Source organism: Tachypleus tridentatus, chromosome 9, assembly GCF_004210375.1.
Source record: "Tachypleus tridentatus isolate NWPU-2018 chromosome 9, ASM421037v1, whole genome shotgun sequence".
NCBI lineage: Eukaryota > Metazoa > Arthropoda > Merostomata > Xiphosura > Limulidae > Tachypleus > Tachypleus tridentatus.
The window spans coordinates 104,331,306-104,352,135 of NC_134833.1; the positions used below are offsets into that span (position 1 = coordinate 104,331,306).

Below are 20,830 nucleotides of genomic sequence, written 5' to 3' on the forward strand. Positions count from 1 at the left end.
GAAAACAATAAAAAGTATAATTCGTTAAAATATAATAATATAGTTTGAGCATTAGTTATTCAGATAATGTCGTTCACGTAAAAATATTTACTGGTTGTTGTATAATATAATCAACAGTTATAAAATAGCACTATTGTGAAAGTCTTGTTAACTTTGTGCATAAAACCAATCATAGAAAAAGATGTTAGTCTTAAAGTCACAGAATTAATTAAATGTATAATGCTTGTTAGTGTATAAAACCATGTAATTTATTACTTCTACAGGAGTCCTGGTCCAGTGTTAGTGTAGGCGAGTTCGTGAGAGGACGGGTTATACTTATGATAAGCCACGTGCAAGCCATCGACTTACACCTGCTGAATCTATCATTAAGGTCATCTAAGACGAAGCAGAGCAAGCCAGTTCAGTTTGACTAGGGTGTTTCGATTTTCCAGTTTCAGCTGTTCGTAAGACTATTCATTCAACAGCATAAACGTTTCCTAACGAGCTGTATCGTGCTAAGCTGAGGGAAATGGATGGAATCAGGCATTTTGATATAACGTCGTTACAATTATTTAGAAGTCTCTCACTATCATATAGATTGATAAAAAACACCTTACTCTTCTTAAAAGTGTCAACCAGCGCAACTTCATTATTCCGCCGGAAACTAATATACACGTAACATTTCTGACACACATCCACAGTGCTATGCAGTGTGGCTTTGTTATTGAGCTGTTATCAAAACATTTTCAGGAAAGAATAATTTCAAATAATTTTCTTTATTAATGAGCACTTGTTCCAAAATACTGGCTGTTAAGTTACAAGTGTATCGTGGGAAGCAACTAACACTTTCAGATCTCAAAGATGTAATTGTCTTAGAGTTGTCCAAAAAAGTATATGAGATACGCATTGTCGCTATAACGTCTGCCATAACCGCAATACATCGTAAATTGGGAGGAGCACATTTAGAATAATAGCTGTGATTGGTCAGATACTTAAGTCATAATGACGACTCCTGATGACAAAGCGGAAAAAAAACCTGATATTTTCATTTGCATAATGTTCTCATCACATCTGTGTAATTTCATCTTTCTATGCTATAAAATATGTGAGATAGGACATAATGAACTAGGAAACTTCCGTTATGTTAATCCTGTAGTTACGAGAACAGGCAACAGACATGATTAAATAAAATATCTTACGATACCAAAGTGTAAATCAAGAAATTGGTGGACAAAATATAATCTTACAGGTATGCTCCTAAGCCTCACAGTAAGTAAACATAATTTTCTTTTTAAAATTAAGAACAGAGTGTAACAAACCGATTTCCGTAAAAAAATTTTGTACTCGTTCATTAAATAGTTGATTTACGTAAAACAGCTGGAGGGAAACCATCATATTACTTTAATAACATCATCACGACCAGGATTGTAATCTTCTTTCGTTGAAATATAAATCACGTTACACAAATTGACACTTATACATACCAGAATTTAACAGTTTCTTTACTCTTGTAAGCAACACTGGCATTTCAGGTACACTACAAGGCAGATATACAATCTGGTCACCTACACTGCAGAAAGCGAAAGCATCACATGCAGTAACAGTGATTTTCGACTTTCCTAAATTAAAAATTAATCGTGTCACAAAATATACATTCGAATGCATAAGTTGAATGTATTATATTATTTGTGAACTTCTGTGAATATGTTAAAATTACAGATACCGGTCTCGCCACTCTAATCCCAAAAGTAAATAACAGTCACGGAAATATTTGTGTTTTCATTACTACATTAATTACTCTTATAAATAAAATATCTTTACATAACTGGATAAAAATAGAAACAAATAAGCATTGCTATAAAAATTGCTTCCATTAATAATCCTGATAAAGGGGTTCAATGATCTTATTAGAGCTAAAACCGTTGACATTGAAATAATGAGTGTTACACCAAACAGGACCTAACAGAAAACCTATCATTTAATAAACATTCCTCCAATAACAGTTTACAGAAAATTTAGCTTCATAAACAATTATATAAGAAATGTACACAATTAGTTATAATTCAACTGACAACATCAATATAAAATGTTAAAAGTATCACACTGAACAATCTCCAACAAGTGTGATATTTTATATGAATATAACAGTACTGTCTGTTGTATTACCATATAACTTTTTCGCAAAATGTGGACGGATCTTCACCAAAATTGGTATGGAGGCTTATTTGGTCCATGTGGGGTACATACAAATTTTCAGTTTTGCTTCAAGGAATACCCATATGATATCATTAAATAAAGTATTATGAACCAATAATATGAATACATATAAAATCAATATTTATTTCCCAGTAAAAACAATCTTTTCTTATTGGTCGATATTTCCTTTTACAACATTTTCATGGGAGTATCATTACAAATATCAGCAGTTAGGGAAGTTATATTTTACTGGAGTTCTTGTCGTAAAATTATCAAAGAAATATTTCTCAAACATACTTTAGATAGTATTGCGGGCAATTTAAAAATAAAAAATACATTAACTCTTTAACTTACTGTAAGTAAAGTGATAGTTATACTTCAGGTAGTGGCCATATTAAAGTAAAGTGATAGTTATACTTAAGGTAGTGGGCATATTAATTTGTTAAAACGATATAATACTATGACAATTTTGTTGAATTTTGTGCAAAACTACTTAAAAATATTCCCTGCTTACTGACCTTAATAGTCTCTCGCTAGTACAGAGGTAAGTCTACGGATTTTTAACGCTAAAATCAGGAATTCGATTTTCCGAGGTGGACTCAGGATATAGCCTGATACGGCTTTCCAATAGGAAAATATAAACCCGACCTTAATTAAGAAGTGATAGACCAACCAGCACTATACAATACAACTCTTGAACATCTTCTTACGAATGAAACGTGTACTTCACTGTACCTGGTCAGACCACAGGGATAGATGTCAGTATAGATGAAGAAATATTTATTTACAATATCACATCATTTCCAGTGACACAACTCTTGTTTGTTTGTTTTGAATTTGGCGCAAAGTTACTCGAGGGCTATCTGCGCTAACCCTTCCCAATTTAGTAGTGTAAGACAAGAGGGAAGGCAGCTAGTCATCACCACCCATCACCAACTCTTGGGCTACTTTTTTACCAACGAATAGTGAGATTGACCGTCACTTATAACGCTCCCACAGCTAAAACGGCGCACATATTTGGCGGGACGGGGATGCGAGCTCGCGACCTTCGGACTAAGAGTCGCGCGCCTTAACCCAAATGGCCATGCCGAGCCGCACAAGTAGTGTAGTTTATGAGAGTAGAGTTACAATTTATTGAAGCTTCATTGAATACAAAGATAATATTTGCAATGCTTATGACTAACATAAGGATGCCAAACACGCCTATATGATAATGTAGCCTTTTATAACAAGTTTACAAGCTGTAAGACTTCAATACAGAATAGGGAAGATAATTACAAGAATACATGTTCTGTTTTAAACAGTAAAACTTCTCGTCGAGACAAGTTTACAGGTTAAAATAATAATCTTAATATTCAAACGCACGCTGTAGATTTGAATTGAATTTATGACTTAAATCAATTGAAGATTTACACCGTCGGATACGAGTTGGTTCAGTAGAACGCTCCCAGAAAGTCATGAAGCGAAATGTTGAGTACCCAATTAAATAATAGTAATAATACAGTTAGTGTCCTAAGGTGGTTCACCGCTTGCATTAAAATGTATAAACCACAGAAATGAAGTAACCATGTATATGCCACCAATATGTTTTAAAAATTGTCGTAACTGTCAAGATCATTATCATGAATAATTAGGTAAAAATAGCTTGTGCATTTTTGTTGGTTTCAGATCAGTTCATTAAAGATAACCAGGGCTCATTACTACTGTGTTCTGGTTCATAATGGGAGAGTAAGTTAAACTTCTTTGTATTTTTGGCCCGGCATGGCCAAGCGTGTTAAGGCGTGCAACTCGTAATCTGAGGGTTTAATTTAGTCTAGTTTAAGGTGCGAACAGAAGACTGATTCAGTTCTGAGTAGTCTTCAATACAGCTGCAACGAACGAATTCATCTGTTAGTATTCTGGGTTGCCTCCATTATTCAGGTATTCTGAACAACTATACGATTAGTTTGAAAAAAAAGATTTACACATTTTGATAATGAAACTTTACCAGGAATAGCAAGTTTTTATTCGCCTTATAATTCTTTACATAAATGGCACATCCGGATGTTTTCTTAGAAATCTAGCTATTATTTACCAAAGACAGGGACGAATTCAAGCTTCTTGACTTATCTTAAAAGATACATTTAAAAATATTCTTCAAAGATACTATAATTGTGTTCATAACAAGAACAACAAAATATTTGAATATCACATCACACGGCTGATTATAAGATTCCTGATTTACACAATTAATTGACAATTAATTTTCATTATTTTATAAAGTGTTTTTCTTTTGTTATAGACATATTATTAAAAAATGTGTATTTATCATTTTATTGTTGTGTTCGGTTTATGTACAATAGCATTTCCTTTATAATATTGCGCAATTAACGTTTATAAAAGGTATTGAGGTTTATTGTTATTTTTGTATACAATTACTGTTTCAGAACAAGAGACAACCAAGTTAAATCAGAGAAAATTGAGATTCATAGAAAGGTATTTACTAGTGTTGTACATATTTAGCTATAACATTCTGCTTATATTTTTCTTCAAGCTGTAGCTAGTAATATTTGTTGAATTTAGTTAAATTTAAAGAAGAATCTGTTTTAGAATTTAATGGCGTTTAAAATTTAATTTAAAAAAGCCATTTTAAGTACACGGAAGTTTTAAATTAAAGACACCTATGTACTAAACAATATAACACACACAGTGTTTTTGAAAGCAAAATCACCAGGGATATTTACTTTCAATCTTGTAGACTTTATCCTTTCATATTTAGGTAGCATAAATGTTGAAATGTAGAAACCTGCGTTGAAAAATTATATTTTTAAGAACACCTTTTTCTTTAAAGGCCAGTTCGTTTAAAATGAACGAGCTTACAATTTTCAAAACCTAACAGATTTGTCAACGTATTCCTTTTCATGCGAGGATTTTATTTGGCGATATGTTGCCTGATAGCATTTGGGAAAGTACAGTTTTCCAAATAGTTAGGTTTAACAAGTTTCGCATGTAATCAATGTAAATAAGTGACAACGACCTCCTTTATAAGCTAGCATTTTTGAAGTCGAAAATATACTTTCAAAACATATTAACTATTACTCGACTGTTAGAGTTTACTTTCATTTGTCCATCTGTGCACTGGTCAAATTTTTCTCTTGATTGCTCCAGTAAACTGTTCGCCACTCTTTCTACTAACACCCTCTACATAAGTAAATGCGCCCTCTATCCTGGTATTGTATATAAGTACCTACGTCTGATAACATATACTGTTTCTCAATACAAACTCAATCCACAGTCTAGCATAGGTTTTTAGTGGAAAGAAAGGGTAAGAAAGTATGTGTTATTGGATAGACATTTTCGTGTTAATCAAACACTAACTTCTAAAACATACTTACTTTTCTTACACCAAAAGTAGAATCTTAAATTGATAAGGTGGAGGGTCAATGAATACATTACCAATAAAGAGTGTGACTTTATAACTCATGGGTGTGTCAAAATAAATAAAAAAATAGTATCATAGTGAAGTAACTGCACCGCATTCTGAACATCTATGTGCTTCAATAGGAATGTAAATCATACACTTTGGGTGGAATTTGACATAATTTATCTTCACCATTGGCCAGGTCCCAGCCAGGTATTCAAAGACCTACTACTCATGATTGGAATTAAAGAGTTATAGCTTCTACATTTCGTGCTGGTGGCTAGAAAATTTGGACCACAACATGTATTTGTGAATGGCTCCCAACCAATAACTACAGCATGATGTATTCCAAACCACAGTAGTCATGACGAGAAAGTACACAACACAAAAGTGGACATATCTTCCCTTAAACCAGAAATAGTCCAAAAGACAACATTCCAAACTTCGAATTAAGGGATCATGTACGCTATACTTAACTTAAAAACACATAACTCATCAGATACTGAATTATTATGAACACTCGTCCTTTCTTCCAAAACCAGGTTGTCAAGATAAATATTATTTGCACCCGAAATTATTAGTAGAAAGTGGAACAAACTGTGCTCAATTTAGGACCCAATATGGGAACGCTCTGCATTCGCAATTATGAGGAGGCAGTGGTATTTCATTTAGGAACCATGTACTATCCCAATATTGATCAAATAAAAGAGCCACACTTAACCCAACTGGATAACTGAGTGTCAAATCTAACCAAACCAGTATTATGATTAGGCGCTTGTGTTGGCTGGCAATACTCCTACCAGCATTTTGGAAAAATAAGCATGATCCCTAGTAGAAGAGCCCTCTAACTTCACCATTTCCTCCAAGAGCGGAATAAAGTAACTCAACTCCTATAGAGGAATAATCTATTGCTTTTTATCCATTGACTGAAAACTGGAGTGGTAAGGACTCCATGGAGCCACTAGTAGAATAGGGGGCATCCACGTTGGGGAGCCTTGAGCAACATTGTTCTCGAGGAATCGTAACAGTTAAACCAATTTTTGCAAGCAAATTAGCCCTGATTTATAAAAGCCAATGATTGACAGGAATTGAACAATGCTACTAATGAAAATAATCATCCCTTTTTATAATCTAGCAGATGTAGTTAATAAAACTAAAAAGGAGAGTCACATACTCTCAGAGGAAAATACTGCTAAATAATGTAAATAATGTGTATTGGTGAGGTCCACATTTCGATTCACAACATATCCTCCAACGGACAATTGAACTGGGCTGCTAAGGACATAAAATATGTAATGAATCTGATTATACATGACTCATAAAGTCTCCTCGCCTTCTAACAGAGCCAAGAGTAAGTAATATCGGTCGATTTTCGTACCTCTCTATTAAGATGCAAGAAACATTGTTAAACAACTAGGTCAAAACAGACCTTACAAGACATTATTATCAATATCTATGCCACTTTCATTGACAGATTTCAGTCATGAAATAATGCAGAAACTGATAAAGGTACATGATAACCTCAGAAGTTAAACCACGATACCATAAGGAGGACTGCATAACTTCCATGTATAAGGTTTGATCTTTAGAATTAACAGATGTTGGATTGCAGTTACATCAACACATATGGACAAAGAAGAAGTGGAAGAAGTGAGCACTCCTTTAAGTACCACAGATGAAGAAACCAGGGTTGATTTGTTTGTTTAGAATTAATCACAAAGCTATGCAATTGCTTATCTGTTCTCTACCAACCACCGGTATCGAAACCCATTTTTACGTGTGTGCGTGTGTTTGCAGACATACAGCTTAAAAATGTTTGAGCTATCTAATCTGATGCTACCAACAGTAAATTATTATGGATAGAATGAATAAATGCTAGGAATTTGAAGTAGTGGGTAGGCATATAAGTTGAATACAATTCAGTCTTGAGTGAGTATTTATTGCCAATGGTCAAAGGTAACGTACTGGAAACTAAAATACCAATAGCTGAGTGTTTCAATGATAAGCAAGAGCATTATTCATCGGTGTCTCGAACAGATGGCAAATCCAATGAAAACCTCTCAATGAAGCATACATTCTCTTGAGATAATCTGGTTGGATTGAGTCAATGGATTTGCAACATAATATGGCAAGCTAGAAGACGATATGATATAAATGGGCCAAATATACGTAGAAGGCCAAAGGTTTCAAAACAAAAAGACCTAGGCTGAGCGCCATCGTGATTGGAAACCTGACATACAATTATAGAAATGTTGAAGTGTAGCATGAGAACTTGGCCCCTCATAATTTCAGACCTTGAGATATTGTCATTTGAACAGAAAGAAGTTCCATAAACAGCAATGTAGATGGAAGCTTTGTTAACCATCCATACGCTCTGAAATTTCTGACTGTTGAAATATGTATCCTACCTCTGAAGCGACGCATTTATGAATAGGTGGAGCTTTCGATTATGTGATGGCAGGAGTCACATACCATAGTATCGTTCTGATTTAATCATCATTCGAGATTGAAGATTTTGATCGTAAATAAGGAGACTGAAGAATCCAAAGTAACGTTATTCATGATCATTGTTCACAAAGACATCATTGATTGGATCTAATATGCACTTATCTCAAAGGAATTACAATTCATGTGATGCCCACATCTTCTACAGAGAAATAAGCATTCACGCGGTGGAAGACAAAGAGGTGAGTAACAGTCAGACTGATTGGTCTATAGCATGGAACCACAAAGGAGTCAACTGAGTTGGACTGGGTTACATGTTAAAAGGAAACCCAGATGAATGATATATTGTGTTGGAATGAGAATAGATTTCTCAGTACTAATTAGATATTACTTCTTAGTTGTTTTGGAAAGCAATATCTAGGTGTGACATTTCCACAGCTCATGAGATGGTTTCAGCAGTAGCTTTTTTTTCTCATAATGGTGTGTGCACAAGTCCAGGGAATGGAAGTGGCAAGAGAAGTTGTATATGATTCAGCAGAACATAATGTCGTGCTGATGTAAGTCCAAAAGACGGAGCAATAAACTACAGCCTCTGGTTCTTGTCCACAAAACACAGGTAGTGACTGGATGACTTCACTACTGGAACGTGCAGGTAGACATCAACTACGTCAGTCTTGCGGCGACAAATGTCAGAACAGAGTGAGGAATCATTCTGTTATGAACTCTGGAGGATCAAGGAATTTTTAGATGATATAAAGCAATTATTAAATGCCAATCACTCGTTTTCTTGGGCACATCAAACAGACAAGAACAAAACCCTAGAAGAACTAGAATGGCTTACGCCACTGCTTTCTTGACCAACAGATTTCAGATAGTTACAAAATGAAGTTAAAAAATCCTAGGACCTACAGGATATGAAAACATTGCAGGTTGGAGAGTATAATGGAAGAAATGTGAACTGAATGATTAATCCTGATGCAAAAACGTGTGGTAGCCATATATTCGTGTTAGAGGTTTACCACTCGTCTAGAAAGTTTCAGAATCGAACCCTCACAGACCCCAAAAGCATTACTTTACGGTGTTCAGACCGAGTGGAGGAACCTAATGGATATGCCCAGAAGCTATGTTTAGTATAAATAAAATAAGGAACTGAGGTTGGGAGTCAGGACACTGAAATATGGGTGGAGCTATGACTTCCTGTAGAAGCCAAGGAAAGTCAAAACGCTAACAACGTCAAGGGTATATGCAGATGAGAAACATCAACCATTGATTCTAAGGCCTCTGGAATGCCCACAAAAATGTGCATGCAAAAGTTGTGTCTGAGGTTCTGTGTACACGTTTGAGTTCTTTTATGCCTAATCTTGTTCTAAGCACTTAAACACGTTGAGTGCAGGGTAGATGTATCCAACAAAATTTGATGCCTCTACGTAACCTGTTTCATCATATCACAGATAGAAACATCCTGCCAATTTTTGTATCGCTCGATCAGAGTAAGGTCTTTGATCGAGAGCACCATAATTTCTGTGGTATGGTTTGGGGAGGTATGATTATTTCAGTTTTCGTGCATTCCTTAAGAACCTTCTACACGTCATCTTCTAGCAAGCTTTTAGTGAATGGATACTTGATGGTTCTCTTTCATTTAACTCAGGGTGTTCATCAAAAACGTTCACTATCGCTTTTCTTGTATACACTGGTGATAGAGTATCTGTTTTCTAAGCTGTAGTACACTAATTTGGTGCTTTGTATTTCGAAACCAGGTGAAGTGTCCAATAAATATGTCAGTCAAGTAGATAATGTGAACCTCTTTCTGTCAAATTAAACATCTTTATCTTCAGCACTGGACTTTATTACTAATTTCTCCCTATCAATGCAGCCCAGCTAAATTATGCTAAGACGAAACTTGGCGGTTGGGCAAGTGAGCCTTTGTTTTAGCATAGACTTCCTCTCCAGTAAAATGCTTCGGGATTCACTTTCTCGTGGATTCCGAGACAGCCTGGTGTGAGATAGGCAACGTTTCAGTTCGACAGTACGAGATTATCGCTATAGCTCTGTTGACTTGTTTAGCAAGTGTCTCTCTCTTCTATTGTTTACGATTATCCGCAGTCTGTCCTAAGAGGATCATTCCTGATGCCAAATTGCACATTTTATACTTGGTACGGGGCTCACTATGGACTCCCGTTCTCTCTGTAGTCAACATAGAGCAGCAGCATCCTGGCCTTTCGTGGGGTGTTATTTGGAGCCGTATAACGATGAGCCATATTGATAAGAATTTACAAGCCCTCAACTGGTGCGTTTTTCACAATGTCCTACTAGTGAGAGAACATTTGTACATTTTTAACAGCAGTTTAACGGAATCATGTCCATTAATAATGAACTATCGATGAAGTGATCTTGTATAACTTTTGTACCGGATTTTAAGAGCAATTAGGTCATTGATCGAATGGCATAATTTTGTACAGAACATAAGTCCGGTCTTTAGAACTACATTAGAAAAAACAATAAAATTCATAAAATCAAGTACATTTCTTCTAAATTATCCTGTGTTTAATAAGAAACAAAATATTATCACACCTTTTTTAAATTAAATTAAGAATATTAAAACAAAATTCGTAGTTTTGGTTATCAAATAGTTTTTATTTTCAGAATTGCGCGCATAGTTACGTAAAGAAAAACTATGCATAACTTACTTTAATTATGAAATGATAGGCAATACTCTTATCCGAACGCTTATATAACTTCACTTCCACTGACATAACGTAATCAGAGCTCAAAAATTACTAAACTCGTTCTAGTAGAATGGGATGTGGGCCATGAGCCCTCGTATCCTCACTTGAGACACACGAGCAACTAAGCGCAGTTCATATTAAATAATCTATCTTTATTACAATTCTAGCTTCATAACATCCAAATAAATCTGAAAAAATGCATTCAGATTCAGATTCAAAGTAGACTATTAGTGTGGTATTTTTGTCCCCGGCTATTTCATGACATTTGTCATTAGTGTTTATCAATGTCATTAACAGAGTAATATAAACACGTCAGGTGGCTAGTGACACACATAAAAAAATGATATTTGGACAGGTTTGTAAAGAACAACAGACATTACATTGTTTTACAATGAACTGATTCTTTGAACAATGAGCATAACTTAACTTTAAGTTCACTGCACGAAGGGGTCTTTAAACTATCATTAACTACCTCAAAAGTAGACCATACTTAACGTTTACAGCAGATTCAAGCACAGAATAGGTTCAGTGGTGAATAACGAATCATTGGAGCCACGTGGTGTATTGATAGCATACTTTTTATCAGTTAAAGTACTTGCTGCACAATAAAAAATATGGAGAAACATTGCTTTTATTCTCCTAATGTCGCAAACTACCAGTTGTAGTAAAATAAAGTTTTTCAAACTCATTGAAAGTTTGGTCTTTTAATTCATTTATAAAAATGAATAACAACCTCAGATTATCTTAGCATTAATACTTATCATATCCAGTCAAAATAATGTTTATTCGTCATAAAAATTGCACTATTCTTATAATAAATATCTCCATCGAAAATTACAATGTGATAACTAACTCAAACAGAAAATACATTAACACCACATTTAAAAATGTTTATACTGATCGTAAAAATTATGTCAAGTTATCCTTAAAAATGTTAATAGACAACAAAAGTTTGTTTGTATCTAATTTGTTTTACTTTTTTACATAAAATTTCAACAATCGTACATTGTAAACTGATGATCTAAGATTCTGTCAGAAGTTTGAACAAACCACACTTACCGCAAGGCAGCTTCACATTTCGGACGATGGCTTTGGAAGAAGAAGTATCTAAGTTCATTTTCCATACTAAAGACTGTGAGTACGCAAACTGATAGGATAATGGATACCTATCAATGTGGGCTTTCCAACCACTGGCATCTAAAGTAACTTCACACGTTACAGTACAATCAGCTGTTTGGAATACCTAATACACCGAATTTTAAGTCATTGTACATGTTAAAATATAGTTCGTTATAAATCCAACATAATACATGTATATATAGAAATACAGTTACTTAAATCATTAATTACGCCTTATATAACAACACTTAAAGAAACATTTTTGTTATTATTGGTGCACATTAATATTTGTAATGGAATTACTATTCTATAATTATCGTAGCTACCAGGGGTTCCTCTACTATGGACGAAAGTTATGTAATTTAAAAAAAACACACGTCAAAACGCCCATAAAAACAGCAAAACGCAAAATGTTAAACCATGAATTTCCATGTATGTCTTCATGAGTCCAACAAACCTTCATGCCAAATGTGGTGAAGATACATGAACAGGGGTGAAGTAGTAGTAAAAATACAACACACAAAATGCAAAATTGAAAACCTCTCTTTCTCCAAAGACCTAATGAGCTTCCATCCACACCGTGGGATAGTATTTACATCCATGGATATACAACAGACGGTACTACTATATTTGTATAGAAGGCGCCAGGGCATTAGATCCGCGTGTGACGTTTCACGACGACATATTTGTACCCTGATAATAGACAAAAGTGAAGTGCTCTGTAACAGGAAACGAAAGCGAAACGGGAAAATCGTTTACCCCGATGCACATGGGAAACAAAATTCTCAAATATTGGGGGTGCACATCGCATAATAAAAATAGTTTGTCGAGTGGTGTTTAAGTAAGAGTTCCGTTATAATATGATATCGACGTTTATTTGAGTGAAACAAACATTTATAAATGCATGTAACTTATACTGTTCAATGTGTATTACGAAATTCACGCCTATTACCTAAATTTGTAATAGTTTTGACTGTACGAATAAACAAAGAACGATATGTGTATATAAACACCAGTGATTGTTAGTATTGTTGCTGAGATTTCATGAACCACACCTAATGATTATATATAAAAATCACACATAATGATTATTTATAATGATTATAAATGTCACAGCCATTGTAACATGTGGAGAGGCAGTTCCGATACTGTTTGTTTGCTACAGTTAGTATGCAATAAATGGAAAACTATAGATATTTGACTAGAAACGTTTATATATTTCGAACATTACGTACCATTTAACTTCAGCGGATTACCACTGGACGTTAGTATTTCTGTGAAAAACTCGTGTGTGAAGAGCTTTCCAGCTCCTCCTTAAGGTAATTGTACTGATATCAACTCGAAATACATTTGCTCATCGTAAATCATTGAAAAAATATTCATTTATACACCAGGTTGAAAACTCAATACTACTTGTAAGTTTGTAAACACTCATGTATAAATCATTATTTATAATTACCGTTATTACAAGTTGTATTATTATTTTTTGTATATTATGATATATTTGTATTAAGAAAGAAAACTGCTTGTATCACTCTTGTTGGGAGATATAGATTTCATACATCTAGATTTTTAACTTCTAAATTGAAATTAAATTTTCTCAATTTCAGGCTATTTGAAATCACAGTACATAATGTAATAAATCGGTGACTCATCAGAGATAAACTATAATATGTAACATAATAAAAACGTTACACAGATGTTAAAATATCGCTACAAGTAGTATACTTTGTTTTTTACTGTAAATAGATATTTACATCACAACCTTGCCTTTCGGGTTATATACACATACACGAAAACAAAACACAACAGCATGTATAATAAACAATTAACTGTTACTATTAGCTATTAAGTATTTTAAAACTATTTCAGAAACGTTGTATCAGTGAGAGGCACGAATTCAATGTACACAAATTAGATGAACATAATAAAATAATAGGGTGTTATCAGTTGCTTGTATCAATTAATAATACACCATTAGTAAAACACTCTTCTCCACTACTTAAAGCATAGCGTAGTAAACAGAATATATTTTATTTTAGCAAATACAACTTTTCAATTGTAATGTATAGAAAAATTACATTTAATTGATAGATAATGCCACGTTTTCTGGCTTATATTTGTAGCATGTTAAAATGCAAGAAAGGTGACTGGTGATGTCATTTCTCTTCTGCCTGTCAGTTCACAGGAATTATACGAATGTGTGTATTAAAAGTAGTTAAATATTTTAAACAAATAACTTTAAACTTTACTTAACTAATTGTTAAAATAAGTGTTAAATATTATTGATGAGAGTAAATAATATTTTACCATACACTTTTACAACACAGATTACTTAGAGATTTAAAGGTCTGAATGAGAAAGATTAAATATACATTTCACAGTTCATTTAGTGTTAGTTTATACATGAAATAAGTCAACCTTATTTATCAATAATTTTTTATATTCTAGCATCACGTTGCTCTGTGCCACGGCAGTATGTTGCAAACACTATTGCAGACTTAAAACGCTTCAAACCGGTTTAACGCTACTAGTGGTAACCAGAGTACCGATTGCTCATTGAGTAATCTTCTCCTAAACCTCAAACAAAGAAATAGTACGTCCCAAAAAGACAATATAACTTGTTGTCAGTGAAGTTACTATTGTATTCGAATAATGCGTTTCCATACAGTACAGAGCACTATAAATGTCGTTTAGACGATTATAATATTGCAACAAAAGTCAATTTAGGGCAGTATTAAGGGCTCTTACAAACATTGTTGACCTTGAGTGGCACAGCACTATGTCTGAGGTCTTACAACGCCAGAAACAAGGTTTCGGCAGCCGTGGTGTTCAAAATAGAACACCCTATCTTATCACTTTTTAGATGCCAAACATATATCACTGTAGTAAAAAAGTTTTTATATTGCAATAATTTAATCAGAGAACGTTATTTGAGAAGATAAGACACCAATAACTAAGTTCTTATAATATTCGGGATATTTGAGTGTTATTTGGTTTTATTATTTTTATCTTTAGAAATTAGGGTTGCGTAATGAAAGATTTGTTTGTTTGTTTGTTTTGGAATTTGCACAAAGCTACTCGAGGGCTATCTGTGCTAGCCGTCCCTAATTTAGCAGTGTAAGACTAGAGGGAAGGCAGCTAGTCATCACCACCCACCGCCAACTCTTGGACTACTCTTTTACCAACGAATAGTGGGATTGACCGTCACATTATAACGCCCTCATAGCTGAAAGGGCAAGCATGTTTGGCGCGACCGGGATGCGAACCCGCGACCCTCAGATTACGAGTCGCACGCTTTAACACGCTTGGCCATGCCGGGCCATGTGTAATGAAAGAATGACTAGACTTAGTAAGATTAGAAAGTAAAATAGTAGGCATAAGCTTTTGATTTAAATGTTGTATTATAAGGTTAGAGTAGGCTTAATACGCGAAACGATTTGTTAAGAGAGATTAAACACATTGTTTTATTTAATAAATACAATCTCAAAAATAGTTTATTGTCACACTTAGGCTTAACAATGTCAACAATATGCTACTGGTATTTAATCGTAATATCGAGTATTTACTGATATTCTACAAATGATACGATTGTTAAGAGTAGTTTGAAGGTTAAACGTTTCCAATGTGATAGGTACAATTAATGAGTTTTATTTGGGTAATCTGGACTGTTATGCACTTTTGTGAAAGCTGGTAGTGAAGATATTCAACTTATATGTAGATTTTGAAAGTTGGAGGCTATCCTAAGTAAAGTGGAGGAAACAGACAAAGAGAAGATAAAATGTGTGAAATGAGAGCAGGAATTCAAGAAGAGATTAAGCTTTTACCTACAAGGGTGGCATCAGCTTGGGTTAACAATTACATTCAAGAAATTATAAATGGTAGTATTATAGTTAAAAGTAGTCAACTTAATTGCAAACACCATATTCGTTTGAGCAACAGATTTCAGCCCTTCTTGTATGTGGACGAGGAACTTTGGGAGAGAGGAAAATCAAAAGAAATAGAGAAGGGTATGAATTACCTACTTGAAGAGGTTATCATTATAGGTTATTCTTGACACAGTATGTGGATGAAATAGTATGTGGGGTAAATAGGAACAAAGGAATTAGACTATGCTACCCTAGAGCAAAAGTGTAAGCTTAGTAAATTATGTTTTTTCTTCAGTTTTTATTACTGAAATCTTAAACAGTATTCCCTATCTTGAGCAACTGATAAATGAAAACAAAGTTAAACATGACAAATGTAAATATTCTGAGCTTGTTGAAATAAAGCTTATGTAAAGCTTGTATTCTGAGCTTGTTTAAAGATGATAAATCTCCTTCGCAAGTTGATATTTCTCTAAGATTTTGAGGACGGTAAAGGATTGGATATGTAAGAAACTCCTCACAACTTTGAATAGTTCTTGAATAGTTGAAAAGTAACAATATATTGAGTGTTAGCGAATGTCACTCCTATCTTCAAAGGAGATAGTAGGTGTTGTCTTAGTAGTTATAGAGTTATTAGTCTTGCCTCAGTTATGGAAAAAGTTTTGGAAACTCTCATAAAAGATGCTTTGCAAAATATAAATTTAACTATGTTTAAAAATGTGTCAGATAGTCAAGATGGTTTCACTAATGGAAAATATTGCCTTACAAATCTCTTAACATGTTGTTAAAATGTAATTGCATACTTAGATGAGGATAAGAGTGTATATTTGGTGTGTCTGGATTTTCAAAAAGACATTTGACAAAGTGCAACATAAAACTTTGTGAGGAACTTATCTCTATAGGTTTGGGGGATAAGTTAACTAATTAGACAGAAGAATGGCTTGATGGAAGAAAGCAGGGGGTGTTATAAATGGAGCTCAGTCAAACTGGATTAATGTTACAAGTCGAGTACCTCAGTTCTTCGAACAATCTTAGAATTATTATTTTCTTTACGTTAATGACGTATATGAAGAAATAGTGGATAAATTACTTAAGTTTGTTATTTGTTAATGATATCAACGTCTTGGATATTACTAGCTGGGAAGAGGATACTGCTGCCTTACAAAATGATTCAGATCATTGAGTGAGTTGGACATATAAATAACAGATGCGTTTTAATTATGATAAATGCAAAATATTTTGTGTTGGTTATCATAATTTTAGTCATAATTATAATGAGGATGAAAATAACCTTAAGAGCATTGTGAACGAAAAAGGATCTTAGTGTTATGGTTGATCAGTCTATTAAGCCATCCAAGTAGTGTACTGCTGCTAGTGGTAGAGCAAATAGTATTTTAAATTTTATCTTCAAAAATACTTAATACAAGTCTAAAGAAATTATAATATCATTGTATAGATTATCGGTTAGGCTACATTTGAAATATTGTGTTCGGTTTTCGACTCCTTACTCCAAGAAAGAAATTGATTTTTTATAAAGAGTTCAGAGAAGGGTTATTAAAATGACAAAGTGTGTCATATTGCAAAAAGAAGAGTAAACGGGGATCTGATTGAAATACTTAAGATTGTAAATTGATAATACTGATGCATCAACATTTTTCGTACTTCACAGCGAGAATTATAGAAACAGGAGACAAAATTATAAAATAAGGGAAGGTAGAAGCCGTCGTCAGCTAAGGTTTTATTCTGAAAATTGAATGGTTAGCCTGCAGAATGGATTGCCTTCAGTTGTTGTGAAAGCAGTAAATTTGAGTGAGTTTAAAATAAAGCTTGATAACGAGATAAATTATACGAACTGGTTTTAATTTTTTAATATAATATATTTAATAGTTTCAGTTCAGTTTAGAGGATAAGACACTCGAGGTGGGCCAATAAATTCCTTGTTATACCTAAATATTAAAAACAAATAAAAACAAAAAATGTAATACACAATTCATCTCTGACACTTAGAAATATTTATATCAGGAAACAGAGTAACTTTTATGAAAATATCTAATTATAGTAATTATATCAGGACACAATGTGAAGCACATGAGTTTCTAGGAATAAATTAAATGCAAGAATTGTCCAGTTGTGTCAAACGAAGGTGTAGATGGTAAATTTATGAAAGAATACAAAATATTTAAAAATAGAAAAACAACAACATTGAATTAAGACGTCTTTAAGAAATAAATCATGCAAACCTGCAACGATTCTGTATATATATATATAATTTTGTCCTTTTAGTTATCATTGTTGAAATAAAATAATCTGAAATCTTTTAGGCCTCACAAAATGTAAATGATAATACCGCCTAAATGTACCGCTAAATAACAAAGCACTAAGAGGATAAAAATGAAATAGGAATTTTAGGTGATATATATTGTAACTAGAAAGGGAAAATGGTAAATGTGAACAAAAATTAGCTTATTTCTCTGTCAGAATTATCATCTTCAACAAAATTCGACCTAACTGTGAGATAAAACCAAAGTTATTAAAACAGTAAACTATTTGGACAGCAGTATTTAGGGTCAAATAAATAACAGAACAAATATTTAACTTCAGAAGTTTCTATTTATAACGTCTAGAGCATCAGAGAGACATAAGTTTAACGTAATTCAGAAACATCACAAAAGCCTTTGATTTTGTATCACAGAAAGTTTGGTAAATAGTTATATGAAATATTTACATCATCATATTACTTTTTAATGTCACGGAAGAAGCTTCATATCATTAATCTGGTTCCAAAATAATTCTTGAAATGTGTAAGGAATAATTACTGTTCCCAACCTTTTTAACCTGTTTACTAATTCCCACCCGAGGACATCCTTTGTGCAGCTTTTACTTTGCTGAGGTGCTGATGAAAATAACCTGATAAAACTAACAACAGAACTATAAATTATGAATTCATTTGGGATGAAAACAAGTGCAGAGAAAAGAAATGATTATAGAAATAACTAATATAATATATATTAAAATAAAAATTGGGCAGGGAGAGTTAGAGTGATGATTTTCAAATATTTAAAAGCGACGATAAAAGAAAATATTACACCTATCAACGACACACAGAATTATAACACTAAAAAACTAGAAATATCTGGAAGGATAGGAACATTTATAGCTAGTGATAAGTGAAATTTATAGCAATAATCAGACAACTGGTCTTTATAGGTTAAAGCCATAAACATTTGCAACTGAGACCGGTGAAGGCTGTGATTCTGTGAATTGAGATGGTAACTCTATAGATGATTACTTCAGAGCTTGTAGACAGAGTCTATCAACCAAAAGGACATTGAATTCTTTTTATGTAAAAAACTATTTAAAAAGTAAATTTATTGTAAAAAGAGGGCACAGTTGAAGTGTCAAAAGAATTGAGTATTAGTAAAACCTCATGCTAAAACGACCAAAACATTTAATCGAGAAGATTGGTTTGTTGGAAATTTCTTGGAAGGCTGAACGCAGAGCTTGGTTCTGTACCCTAAGATCCTCTCAGTTGGAGTATCGTTTTTATATTTCAATTTCTTGGCTTGTTTTTGGTCATAAAAGATATGTATACGTATATATATATATATATATTTAACAAATCTGAATATATATTTTCATTACCAGCTGTGACATTAACTATTCATAATGAGATTTGTGTACCAACCTTAAGGTGTCCAGCTTCCGGAGGGCCAGCTGTAGTGAACGTGATGGCAGGCCAAGTATCTTTAGACATGAAGTCCTTGTTATATATTGAAAATATGTATTTTGTAAACGGAGATAAATACCGATGCATAATTTTCACTGATGTTCTAGTGATATAAGTTGTAAACGTTCTGAAGCATTGAAATCCTATAGGAAAATAAAACAATGTTTCATTTAATACTCAAATCAGATCCAATAAACCTACACATAAGAACCAAACTATAGTATATTAATCTTCCATGTATGATTAAATTGAAATTTGCTTTAATACAGATTAACATGAAGCTAATATAATTCTCTTCGTTAGATATTTCACCAAAGAACACCAGCTGTTGGGTTATGATAAGTTTTTTATGCGATTATTTTGTTACACAAACAAACTCGTTTTAAACGGAACGCTGAACATTAGATACATTTTTCATATCGCTGCGAATGAACATCACTCACTGTTCAGTTAATGAAGAAAAAAGTGTATAATTAAACGGATATAACATCATGTCACATTTTGAATAATACATTGTAGAAAACATTATTAATTAATGAAATAAATCATCATTATGCGGATTACTTAATTACATATGACAAATCAGTTTTTAATATCCTGTAAGATCATAATTTGCTTCTTGCAAACTAAATGTCATGTAGATGAAATTCACTATACAATAATTTATTACAGTACATTGCATAATAATGAAAAATGAATATCCTATTGTCTTTACAAACATTGAACAATGTGAAATTAAATGACATAACAGATCTGTCTAAAACCGTTATAGAGTGATATACAAAGACATGAATAACCTTACATACAATATGAAAACCACATAGAAAACCGTAAATAACATTCATGTTTAGTGAGTATAACAAAGTATACGATAAGTAAATGCTTTTTACGTGTTGAATTCTGCCATTCGAAAGCTATATGCGTTAACCGTTTCTAATTTAACAGGAATAAACAAGATCCACAGTGAGTGGATGGAGGTCTGTATTTCATATAGTCATAATAACTTGGAAAATTATGTAATAACTCCAGTTTTACTAGGATTAAGTCGTTTTCCTTGTATTTTTCAATGTTATTCAATGATTTAAAGCTCTATACAAAACTTTAATTTTTACAGCTTGATCAAATGAAATAATGTGAGATGCTGTTCAGATTTCTCAGTATTATGTTCTCAAAAGCTTGATCTGTATGGTTTGGTTTTATTTGTCTGGAAAATGCCGAACAATGCAGCCATATTAGCCAACAAAAACCATTTTCACTTCTCATGATTCCAGCCATATTTCGTAGCTTTCACATATCAAAGGAAGCGTTTGCCTTATTGTATTATTCCTTCTACGTCTAAAAATGTACTTACATATTACTCTAAATGGGCTTT

At 33.2% G+C, this 20,830-nt stretch overlaps 1 protein-coding gene across 1 annotated transcript in view; it reads right to left on the reverse strand.

Annotated features, from left to right (window-relative positions):
- LOC143227211 (uncharacterized) overlaps positions 1-1,586 on the reverse strand; it is a 30,443-nt gene extending 28,857 nt beyond the window's left edge. Inside the window, exon 1 of the mRNA XM_076458700.1 lies at positions 1,464-1,586. Within this exon, the coding sequence (XP_076314815.1) occupies positions 1,464-1,506 (43 nt within the window). The 5' untranslated portion in view covers positions 1,507-1,586. The remainder of the gene's footprint in view (positions 1-1,463) is intronic.
- Positions 1,587-20,830: the final 19,244 nt, after the last annotated feature.